Source organism: Pseudorasbora parva, chromosome 9 (genome assembly GCF_024679245.1).
Source record: "Pseudorasbora parva isolate DD20220531a chromosome 9, ASM2467924v1, whole genome shotgun sequence".
Lineage (NCBI taxonomy): Eukaryota > Metazoa > Chordata > Actinopteri > Cypriniformes > Gobionidae > Pseudorasbora > Pseudorasbora parva.
The window spans coordinates 13,008,566-13,021,399 of NC_090180.1; the positions used below are offsets into that span (position 1 = coordinate 13,008,566).

Below are 12,834 nucleotides of genomic sequence, written 5' to 3' on the forward strand. Positions count from 1 at the left end.
AAAGAGGACCTGTCTGAAAACCTGTTCACATTGACGGTGATTTTAATCGCTGCTAGTAGTAGACGTTCCTTCTGCTGGATGCAGTTACTGTGTAACTGGCTGTACATCTCTGGCAAAGAAGTCTTTGTATCGTGGACACAAATCTAAAGGCTAACATTCTGCAGGGGAACAATTTTGTATGTTTGCATATAAATTACAGCAATGCTTACAGTAGTACTTAGAATATTACAATAGAATGAGGCCATTTCTTTAATTAAATCTCTTTATAATTTTTTTATTTATTATTATTTTTTTTAACTTTTATGTACATGTGCAATGATTAGTCATACAGCAATGAGAAATCAATCTCAGAATTATAACTTGAATTTGACCTCCATCTTGGGTGCACTCAATAGTAGTGGTCAACCGATATGGATTTTATCTTTTAAAGATTGAACATTGGTCTGGGAGTCAGCTCTGTATTTTCTACTGCAAGAGGCGTGATTAACAAGCATAGTTTAAATGACTCTTGTGGTCTGATTGGTTTAAGGACTATCCAATTTCTTACAGAGTCATGATCAATGAGCATAATTCAAATGACTCTGTACGCAATTGGATAGTCCTTCAAACAATCAGACAAAAGACCTATCACTTCTCTATCCCTCATTGTGGTAAACTCGCCAATAGGCTGGTGGATAAGCTGGTTTGTGTTTGGTCCCCGAAAATTTGTAACAGAAGCAGGATAAAACAATGTACAGGTATCCAGCCTGAGGTGTAGGGTAAAATCAAATAGCCAGCAGATTGGGCTGGGTTTACCCTTTCTAGTAAATTTTTGAAATAGCATTGCAATTATAAATAAATGCTTCTTTTTTTTTATATTTAAAAATGCATTTGATTTCTGCAACGACAAAGCTGAATTTTCAGCATTGTTATAAATAAATGTTCAATTCTGACATTATAACTCTCAGTTCTGACTTTTTTTTTTGTGCAATTGTGAGTTTACCATATATCGCAATTGTGAGAATAAAAAGTCATAATTGTGGGATAAAACATTAAAATTATCTTTTAAAAACGCTTTTATTCCATGGCGGAAACAAGCCTTCTTTTCTCAGAATTTTGAGATTTAACTTGCAACTGTGATTTATAAAGTCAATTCTGAGAGGAAAGGCATTTTTTCTCATAATCGGGAGTTTATATCTTTTATAACTCATAATTGTGTGTTATTAAGTCAGAATTGCACTATAAACACTTTTGAGAAAAAGTCACTTTATATCAACTTTAGAACTTTTACTTTATAACACGCTATTGCGAGTTTATATCTCGCAATTCTGAATTTTTTTCTGAATTTTTCTGACAAAGTTATTAAAAAGTCGCAATTACCTTTTGTATTTTTTATTCTGTGGTGGAAACAAGATTCCATTCTATCCTGTTCTCTAAAAAGGTTCTCTAAAAAGTCCAAAGCAAGACTGAAATTCTCTGCACTACAACTAGATTCCCTCCAGGTAGATATGATAGGAGGTTTACATTTTGGGTGAACCATTAGTCAGCTTCTGGACTTGTTTAATAAAGAAGGTTTGATGTCTTTTGAGGAATTTATACAGTGATATCAATTATTAAAGCAGACTTTTTTCTTGCAATATTTTATTTTTTCTTTCACTTTTTACATTTATATTCTAAAAAGATACCTTGTTATGTAATAACCGAAATCTGTCTATTTCAGACACCTGGACAGTGTGTATGCCAGTGTGTCTGTCATACAGTGTTCTCAATGCTACATCTGAGGGAAATTTAGTTCTAAATATTAGACTTGCTTAGAGGGAACTTTTAGTCTCTGTAAGTGAAGAAGATCAAAATTGTACATATGATTGTACATATAGTTCACCAAACCGTAGACATGCATTCAATACTCTCACCTCTATGCCTTAAGTACAAAACACAAAATGGTAAACTCACTAACTGTCTTTAGTCATGTAATCAGTCATAAATAAATTGGGCCAAGATAGTTTCTGAAATGAATATCTTTGATAAGGAGTTGGTATTTGATCCTTTACTTTTGATCCTTGTTCTGCCTGATAAAGCTTTGATTTTATCAAAAGAAAAGTGATTGTATAATCTTCTTACTTTTGTATCTAGAAAAAAAAAGACTCAAAAACAAGATTTTAATGGAATTCATTCTGTTGGAATATTTTAGTTTAAATGTTTGTTTGAATTTTAGTCATGTTACTTTGAATTATTATCAATTGTTACAAACGTAACAGTTGAAAATAATTGTGCTGCTTAGTATTTTTATGGAAAAAATATTTTGGTTCCATTGGCATCTGCAAAAAATTATACTTTTCCCAACGGTCTCGAGTCGCAATGGTTGCGGTTACTAAAAATGAATTCTGGTCACTTCATAACTGCAAGTTGCTGTCAGTGTGAACAGGGCTAAGAGATCATCATATATTGAGAGTTAATCATTTACGAGATGTAGATACTAACCAGAAGTTCTGAGTCCACTACTGAGCTCCTTATACGGAATCTGCAGAGTCGTGTCCAGTGTACGGAAACCCTCTTTCAGAGAGTGCTGTTTGTAATATTCAACCAGTCCCTAGAAAGAAACATCACAAGTTTAAAAGCTTGTTATCACATTTTTTGCCATCTAAAATATTTATTCTAAGCACCCCTTGAGATTGTAAGTTAATATTTAAAAAAAAGTTATACATCCGCATGTTCACAGTTCTTTGATTTTGGGTAATGGTCAAATTCATGCTAAACATTTTTTGGGGGCGTTTCATTTTTTATTTATTTTGATTTTGATTTTTTATGAGAAACTAACTATTAGCATTCCTTCTGAACTGACTGAATTTGGTAAACCCTGTCTTTTATCTTAGTGGATCAGCTATAATTGCTTATAAATGCTCACAGTTAAAATTATCTATATACATACACTTACAAAAACATATATACAGTGAGGAAAATAAGTATTTGAACACCCTGATGTTTTGCAAGTTCTCCCACTTGGAAATCATGGAGGGGTCTGAAATTGTCATTGTAGGTGCATGTCCACTGTGAGAGACATAATCTAAAAAAAAATCCAGAAATCACAATGTATGATTTTTTAACTATTTATTTGTACACCTGAGAAAATCACTGTTAATATTTGGTACAGTAGTCTTTGTTTGCAATTACAGAGGTCAAACATTTCCTGTAGGTTTTAACCAGGTTTGCACACACTGCAAGAGGGATTTTGGCCCACTCCTCCACAAAAAATCTTCTCTAGATCAGTCAGGTTTCTGGCCTGTCGCTGAGAAACACGGAGTTTGAGCTCCCTCCAAAGATTCTCTATTGGGTTCAGGTCTGGAGACCGGCTAGGCCATGCCAGAACCTCTATATGCTTCTTACAGAGCCACTCCTTGGTTATCCTGGCTGTGTGCTTCGGGTCATTGTCATGTTGGAAGACCCAGCCTCAACCCATCTTCAATACTCTAACTGAGGGAAGGAGGTTGTTCCCCAAAATCTTGCAATACATGGCCCCGGTCATCCTCTCCTTAATACAGTGCAGTCGCCCTGTCCCATGCGCAGAAAAACACCCCTAAAGCATGATGCTACCACCCCCATGCTTCACAGTAGGGATGGTGTTCTTGGTAAGTTCTATTTTGGTCTCATCTGACCACATGACTTTCTCCCATGACTCCTCTGGATCATCCAAATGGTCATTGGCAAACTTAAGATGGGCCTGGACATGTGCTGGTTTAAGCAGGGAATTCTTCTGTGCCATGCATGATTTCAAACCATGAGGTCTTAGTGTATTACCAACAGTAACCTTGGAAACGGTGGTCCCAGCTCTTTTCAGGTCATTGACCAGCTCCTCCCGTGTAATTCTGGGCTGATTTCTCACCTTTCTTAGGATCATTGAGACCCCACGAGGTGAGATCTTGCATGGAGCCCCAGTCTGAGGGAGAATGACAGTCATGTTTAGCTTCTTCCATTTTTCTAATTGCTCCAACAGTAGACCTTTTTTCACCAAGCTGCTTGACAATTTCCCCGTAGCCCTTTCCAGCCTTGTGGAGGTGTACAATTTTGTCTCTAGTGTCTTTGGACAGCTCTTTGGTCTTGGCCATGTTAGTAGTTGGATTCTTATTGATTGTATGGGGTGGACAGGTGTCTTTATGCAGCTAACTACCTCAAAAAGGTGCATCTAATTTAGGATAATAAATGGAGTGGAGGTGGACATTTTAAAGGCAGACTAACAGGTCTTTGAGGGTCAGAATTCTAGCTGATAGACGGTGTTCAAATACTTATTTGCAGCTGTATCATACAAATGGTTAAAAAAATCATATATTGTGATTTCTGGATTTTTTTTCTGTCACAGTGGACATGCACCTATGATGATAATTTCAGACCCCTCCATGATTTCCAAGTGGGAGAACTTGCAAAATAGCAGGGTGTTCAAATACTTATTTTCCTCACTGTATATGGTTTTATGGATGTATATCATGATAATGCTATGAATTCTTTGACGCACCCAGGAGTACCATGATATATGAATTAGTAATCATTCATTGCTATGGTATACATCAAAGCTTTACTATCCTTGTTACATGCTGTCACCACAGTCTTTTTTTATAAGAAAAAAAACTTTTAATTTTAAAAGAAAATGTAATAAGGTTGCAGTAGTATTGTGACGCTTATGGATTAATAGCTGTACCCATGTTATTAATTATGCTAATGAAATACAGAAATATGCAGATCAGCAAATGTTCTGGCTTTTCGATAAAAAAAGCTCAGGTCTCTGCAGCACAGATAGCGACATTGAATTATAGCACCCTACATATGTATTCATACGGTTATGATAAATAGAGCAAATGCTGATGAAGACCACTGCTTCCGTGCAACTCAAACCCACTTACTAATAGCGTCTTGAACGTCCTGCTTTCGGCAATGTAGAAGCAGCCCTCCTTAGTGAGGATCTTAATGTGCTTCACATCGTTGTTGTACCTGCAGATGGCAGAGAAACATTGTAACCATTCCAGGATTGTCAGTATTTCTACTTCCACAATGTAACCATCTCAAAGGAGTTTCCCTGGGAATGGGCTGACAAACAAAAGTTAAACCAAGACATATCTTTTTATTTATGGAGCACATAAAAAAGTGCATACTAAAATGCTTTAAATGTGCAATTAAAATGCTTTTAACACCGAAGATGAGCCTTAAAAGGAAAGTTCACTCAAAAGAGAACATGAGGATTCATTTTTGGGAGAACTATAATAACTATAACAAAAGAATAATAATGTCCAGTGGCAGGTTATTCCATGACCTTGGACCAGCTATAGAAAAAACACAATCCCTTTCAATTTTAAACATGAGCGTGTTGTGTACACAATTCCCTATCACATAAGGATGTGGGATAGTTCTTTTACCACAGGTCAACACACTCAAGGGACCTAAGCCTCACATAAAAAGGGCAACGTGTTTTGACAAAGACCCAGTGATTGGTTTAAGCATGAGACAAGCAACTATAAAATGTTCTGAGGCAATAAAGTCCACACTGAGCATGTAGTGTGATAACTCACTGACCACATCCGTGCTACACAATGAGCTGTATGCAAATTCGTGATGCATAATGTATTGGGTTGCATGGACGGAAATGCATAAAGAAAGCTAAGCTTTGTATGCAAAAGGACATTCGTGCAATAACCTAATCAACCATACATCACAGCTATTTTTATGCACAATAAAAACACGCTTGCTCAAATACATAAAGTGGTATAATAGCTAAACGTACTTGATGCTGATGGCATACTCTCTGCTCTCCCGGCTCCTGTATCGCACCAGGTAGGTGCTGTTCTCTCTCTCCATGAGCTCGGACTCTGCGTGGTGCCTCTCTATGGGCCCGGCGAACCTGCTCACACAAGCCAACGTGCATATGGTTGAAACCAAAACAACAGTTTAGCACATGTACAGTAGATATGCAGGTTATTTTATGTGTCATGTGGATATTATAGTAAATGTGGTTAAAAATTTAGATTTACCAGGGGTGTGCTGAATAGTCGACTGTCCTGGGTACCTAAGCATGAGACACATTATAAACAAAGTCATGCATATATACACTACCAATTATACCCATTTATGTTAACAAATTAGTTTTGTTGACAAATATAATTAATTATTATTATTATTGTTACTACTATTATTTACAACAATCTGGCATAACATTATTCTATAATCATGTTGGTCCCCCTTGCAGCCAAACAACCCCTGACCCATCGAGGCATGGACTCCACTAAACCCCTGAATGTGTGCTGTGGTATCTGGCACCAAGATGTTAACAGCAGATCCTTTAAGTCCTGTAAGTTACCAGATGGTTCCTTCATAGATTGGACTTGTTTGTTCAGCACATCCCACAGATGCTTGATTGGATTAAGGTCTGGGGAATTTGAAGGCCAAATCAACACAAACTCATTGTTCTCCTGAACCATTTTTGCTTTGTGGTAAGGTGCATTATTCTGCTGAAAGAGACCACAGCCACCAGGGAATACTGTTTCTCTAAAAGTGTGTACAAAAGTTCTCTCAGTGCAACAATGCTTAGGTAGATGGTATATGTCACATTTACATTTATGCATTTGGCAGATGCTTCCAATCCAAAGCAAGCTGCTACAGGGACAATCCCCCTGGAGAAACATGGCAACAGAGCACACACTAGTGGTTCATCATGGATGGACCCAAGGTTTCCCAGCAGAACATTGCCCAAAGCATCACACTGCCCCCGTCAGCTTGTGATGCACTGTGTATTCTGACACCTTTCTATTAGAACCAGCATTAACTTCTTGAGTAATTTGAACTACACTAGCGTGTCTGTTTGATGAGCATTAATGAGCCTTGGCCTCCCATGACCCTATCACCAGTTCACCACTGTTCCTTTCTTGGACCACTTTTTATAGATACTGACCACTGCAGACCAGGAACACCCCACAAGACCTGCAGTTTTGGAGATGCTCTGACCCAGTCATCTAGCCATTACTATTTGGCCCTTGTGAAACTCACTCAAATTCTTATGCTTGCTCATTGTTCCTGCTTCTAACACATCAGGGGACAAACAGAGGACAAACAGTTCACTTGCTGCCTAATATATCCCACCCAGTAACAGGTGTCGTGATGAAGAGATAATCAGTGTTATTCACTTCACCTGTGTAGATAATCAGTGTTATTCACTTCACCTTATTCACTTCATAATGTTATGCCAGATCGGTGTATGTTTGACTAGATGGACTGGATAGTAACAAAAGACACACACACACACACACACAAAATATTCTTTTTTTGAGAAGGACCTGCATATAGATTTATGTTTGTCTGAAATTATATATATATATATATATATATATATATATATATATATATATATATATATATATATATATATATATATATATATATATATATATATATATATATATATATATATATATATATAATTTCAGACAAACATAAATCTATATTCCTATATTGAAATTGTTAAATTGTATACATTACTCCAGTAATTTAATCCCATTACTCCAGTCTTCAGTGTCATATGATCCTTCATAATTCATACTAAAATGCTGATTTGGTGCTCAAGAAACATTTATTATTTTTAAATAAGCAGCACAACAACATTTGTTTTTGTTTTTTTGGAAATCATAATAAAAAAAAAATTCTCAGGATGTGATGTTTGATGACTAAAAGTGTCAAAATAACAGTATAGAAGCCTGAACTGCCATTTTTGATCAATTTAATGCATCCTTGCCAAAAAAGTATTAATTAAAAAAACTTATATAAATACAAACTGAACAACAGCACTGAAATGATTGTGCAAGTCATCCAAATATAGATACTTACACATGGGCAGGGCTTGACTGCATCACTTGGAAAGAAGCCGGTCTCTTGCGTTGTCAGGATTTTGCCCTGCCAGGAAGTGTGGTTGTTAATTGCATTATATTTGCCTTGAGGCATCGCTCCCCCCTCCCCTTTGCATTAATAAATCTAAGACAATTAGCTCACAACAAGCAGTGAATCTCATTTAGAGCCACAGTTAATTACTGTTCAGCCCCTACCCATGGTTAAACTCCGTTACGCATCAGAATGAAAGCATCACCTAATGCTGAATAATCATACAACTTCCACAGCAGAACCTCGTGAATCATGACACTCGCCAATAAGCCATTGTTTGATATTGCTGCTCCGAGCATATTTGGATTTATGAATAACATTAGACTCGAGTTTCATATTATGTCCTCACGCAATAGATTGTATTGAGCAATCGCAGGCCGGATGCCAGTTTTAAAATAGGCTCATTTCTTGCATGGCTTCAGCCACAATTATCTGTATATTTTTGGATAAAAACAGAAATCCCCTTCGACTCAGTACGAAACAACAGCTGGGAGGTTATAATGTGCTGCGAATGTGCCGGAACCAGGTGCCAAAATTTTGCAGATTATGATTGATTGCGAGTTTTGCTGAAGATTTGACTGAGGTTGTAATGAGGATCTTCTCAAACCGCTATACTGAAAAATGTATACTTTTCTTTCCAGGCCCCCTTTAAGATCATCTTTAACAAGTATGAAATGAATTTCAGAAAAATGCACCTCTACCACAAATTAGATTGGAGCTCCAAACTGGAACTGTATTCATGATTTATTTGGCTTAATAATGTTTCGCTGTAGCTTTTGAAAGCCCTTTATATTTGTTATGCCACAGATAAGCGTATGATAAAGATTAAACTTATTACCCCATTAGAGTAAACAGTTGGCAGCCTAAAGGATCAAATTAAATTACAGTGATCGATTGCACTGTTCTGGCAACAGGACAGAGATAATTGTCTTCCAGTAACATGGGAGATGGATGCTTAGTGCTCTGTAATTCCATTCTTTGGTGTCATGGGACCCTGAAGATTTAGTAGCCTTATTAAGAGTTAAGTGTCGTTTCACACAAGATAAAATAAACCAGTGATGTGCATTATCATTCAATAGTAGCGCTTCTCGCTCCCCTCTATGACCTGCCAAGTGCGTGAAGAACCACAGCAGACACGCACGTCTAGCCACTGCCTGTCGCAGTCTGTTGGCTCTGTGAATCTCTTGGCATCCATTTTTGACCTGTAGGTGTTTTTTTTTACCTCGGTGTGTGCTATCAGGCAGAAATAGCCCAGCATAAAGCATGGGAAATCTCGCTAAGTGTCTATTCCCTGCCGAGCTGTTTGAGGTGCGTCGGCCAGATTGGAGCAACACCAGGAGGAAGATGAGGTTTTAGTGCCACCATAAACCATAGAGAAAAAGAGCCACGACAGCCTGGCATGAGCCAGAAATAAATAACACAGGAACAGTCTGTGACAATAAGCTTGAGACAAAACTGCAATGCTGAAACATGCCTGAACAAAGACTGTGCTCTGCAGTCACTATATCTGACGGCTCATTTAGGTATCAGTGTATATTAAAAAGTAATGTGAAAGATTATTGTTTCCGGTGAATATTCAATGTAACAGTTGTATATTGTACTAAATGTGTGTTTGCATTAGAGACAGGGTTATTATAATTAACTTAAACTAAAAACCAAAACCATAAAAAACTTTTTTTTCATTACTTTAAATAACATGGAAGTTACTTAGATAGCTACCAAAGTAACAGTTAACATTTTCATTTAGTCTGACTAAATGATGTACTAAAATAAATGTACTAAAATAAAAGTACTAAAATATTTGTTTTTTTTAATGTACTAAAATAAAAAATGAAAGTTATATATAGACATTTTTTAAATATAAAAAATACCATGCCAAAACATAAAATTCATTTGAAAACAGAAAAAAAATTAAATAATCAAATTTAAAGTATTCATAAAAGCTAAAAAAAAAAAAAAATAGCATCTCAATGATGATAAAATATATCTGGGTTGAGTACAGATGTGTTTGTATTTACAGTAGCATAATTGGATACTTAACAAGTTTGTACAATAATAATCAAATATTACAATATCTAAAACACTTTATACAACTGCTTTGAGTATAAAGTAATATTAATTAATTAGTTAATTTAACTAATTAATTAATAATTCATAATTGATATGTTTTATAATTGACCTAAATGGACTAACAGTCCATTGGTTATGGAAATTCTGGTTACTGCATTTATCATTTGGTTGGAATGTCACAAGACATATCTGTATAAAAGGTTATGTGTGCCATTTTTGCTTTGAGATATGTTGTGATCAATCTTCAGGGTCACATGACTCCACACAATACAGTACAGCTATTAGGTGTTTAAATACTCTGGTACTTTATCTGACCTGCCACCAGGAGCTGTGAGGATCGGCACAGATGACCTCTATGACATCACCAATCTGAGCATTCAGCTGTGGTCCGCCCTGAGGACTGGGGACCCCAAAATAATCTCTGATGACCAACATTTTTGGCAAACCTGTAAAAACAATATTTAACAGTCAAATTGGCCCTATATCCAAACCAGGTTAATGGTCTTATTTCGCATGCTTCATTTGTGTAAATAATTCCAAATAAAAGATTTTTGATCACCAAATCCTTTTATTTTTCAACCACTTGACCACATGCTGGTACTTAACGCCCACTTCAATAAATTGAAAACCCATTTTCTCATTGAATATTTCAGATTACATACATCAAAGTACAGTACAAATGAGGTACTATGAAAAAAGTTAAGAGAGCTATGCAACTTATGAACTTGATAAAACAGAGAGAAACTAGGTAAAATATGCCTGAATGCACATTTTCCCCCAAAGACAAAGCAAGAAAGCCACAAACAAGCTTCTAAAGCTATAGTGATTTAATATTAATATCAATATTTAGTGTTAATATTGTGTTTTTTGTCACACATCACCTAAGTATGAGAGTGTCAGATGACTCCTTCCTATATTACGGAGAACCAGCCAAGAATTTCACCTTGACAATAAATAACAATCATGAAAGTTTGTTGACTAAATTAGATTTATACATTGTAGGAAGTGCCAGTATATGATTATTAATGTATATTGTCAGTATATGATTATCTTATTTCTGCTTTATATTTTGCATAGCTGATGTCAGTTAATAACAAATAATTTCTTAATTTATTTGTTGAATTGAGAATAAAGTTTACCTTATCATTACTGTTTATCTTTCCATAAGATAACTGTGATAGAACATCCAACCCAGTCAATTGCATTCATCAATCCTTTTGCACTTTATCTAATCAATTGTTGTTAGCTAATCTTGTCTATCCTTTTGTTTATAAAATAATTGTATTACAGTTGCGTCTTCCTTGTGTTGATAACACAGTAAGAAGTTAACGTTATCTCACAAATCCTTCAGATTGGTCAGTTGACAAACTTCCTACAATTTATAATTCTAATTCAGTCAACAATCGTTCATGATTGTTTTTTATTTTCAAGGTGAAATTCCTTGGCTGGTGCACTGTAATATAGGAAGGAATCTTCTGACACTCTCACACTCACCTTAGGTGACACATTCACCTTAGTGTGACCCAAAACTTAATATTAATATTAATACTAAATATATCCATAAATCACTACAAAACAACTAAGAAAAGTGTTTACCAATCTGCTTATGTTACACTTATTAAAAATGCTTAGTAGCCTCTTAAAAACAGTTAAGGGAAATTAATTTCACATCAAGCAACACAAACATTGGTTTTGCTACAATACAGCACTGTGCTGGAGCTCTGTGGATGGCTCTTCCAACCGAAAGCAAATGTCCAATTTTCTCATTCACACAGGACAAATAAAGTGACGCATAGCAGCAATTGTTGTTTTCACAATCCCATCCACTAAATCATAGGCAGCCACACCTGCCAATGACAGAGAAGGAGATCATCTGAGACGGGCTCTTTCTCTTCAGCCTCGATGTATGGTGGTTAATAAAACTGGGGAAAAGCATAAACTCGCCCTGAAGCCTTAGAAAGAGGCTGGGGGTTTCTTCTAGCATAAAACAACTCCTTAATATCCAGTCTATAAACCTGTTGTTTTTAATACTGCCAGGTGTCCAGGTCTTAAAGCAGACCGTAAAAAAAATGCTATTTTACATGTACTGGAGAGGTTTATGGAGATCTAAGCCACTAGACTGAACTGAACGATTCCTCTGTAACTAAACGCCTCGGGTTACGAATGTAACCTAGGTTCCCTGAGAAGGGCAATGAAAGACTACGTCTGGCAAGACGCTATGGGGACGCTTCAGCGCAACCGGTGTTAGAAGCACGAGCGCAAATGCAACAGTTCTATTGGCCGGCGAGACTGTGAATATAAAAGGGCGCCTGAGGAACATGTCATCTCTTTATTTTTCTAAAAGAGATGTGGAAGGCACCCTGAAAGCATGGTAGCGAGACGCAGTATCTTGTTCCCCTTCTCAGGGGACCTATGTTTCATTTGTACACCTTTCGAATGGGAACTCGAAAATACGTCTGACAAGATGCTATGGGGAACAGGTACCCACTCCGCCATGCTGATGTGAATGCATCCCCTAAAAAAGCGAACTCTCTCCTGACCTTACTGTCAGAGTCAGATTCCACAAAGTTACACAGAGGAGAGTGCCACTCACATTCTGAAACAAGAAATCTCGTCCCTTCTAAACAAGTTAGTGAGTCAGGTGGTGCCCTACAAACCGATAAATCAGGGATTTTATTCTTGTTATTTCAGGGAGCTGTCCATATCTCTGCCATAGGTGGATCTCGAACACGAGATGATGAAAGAGAACAATTGTTTACTGTCATAATCCCGGTTCTCTGAAACATCGCACAAGAAACGAATATATTTACGGGAGAACAGCAGGATTCATATACCCTCAGGTAAGGGGGGAAGCCTAACTGGGCATTGGCTGCA

At 36.7% G+C, this 12,834-nt stretch overlaps 1 protein-coding gene across 5 annotated transcripts in view; it reads right to left on the reverse strand.

The window, feature by feature from the left end:
• The window catches only part of vav3b (vav 3 guanine nucleotide exchange factor b), a 70,318-nt gene that overhangs the window by 12,309 nt on the left and 45,175 nt on the right, over positions 1-12,834 (reverse strand). For all 5 annotated transcript variants that reach the window (XR_010907827.1, XM_067453976.1, XM_067453973.1 and 2 more), the window contains exons 20-25: positions 10,276-10,406; positions 7,840-7,905; positions 5,994-6,028; positions 5,747-5,863; positions 4,872-4,959; positions 2,461-2,569 (exon numbers count right to left, since the gene is read on the reverse strand). Coding sequence is in view for 4 of the 5 variants with exons in the window: in XM_067453976.1 (XP_067310077.1) it covers positions 2,461-2,569; positions 4,872-4,959; positions 5,747-5,863; positions 5,994-6,028; positions 7,840-7,905; positions 10,276-10,406 (546 nt within the window). In the remaining variant the exon portion in view is untranslated. The remainder of the gene's footprint in view (positions 1-2,460; positions 2,570-4,871; positions 4,960-5,746; positions 5,864-5,993; positions 6,029-7,839; positions 7,906-10,275; positions 10,407-12,834) is intronic.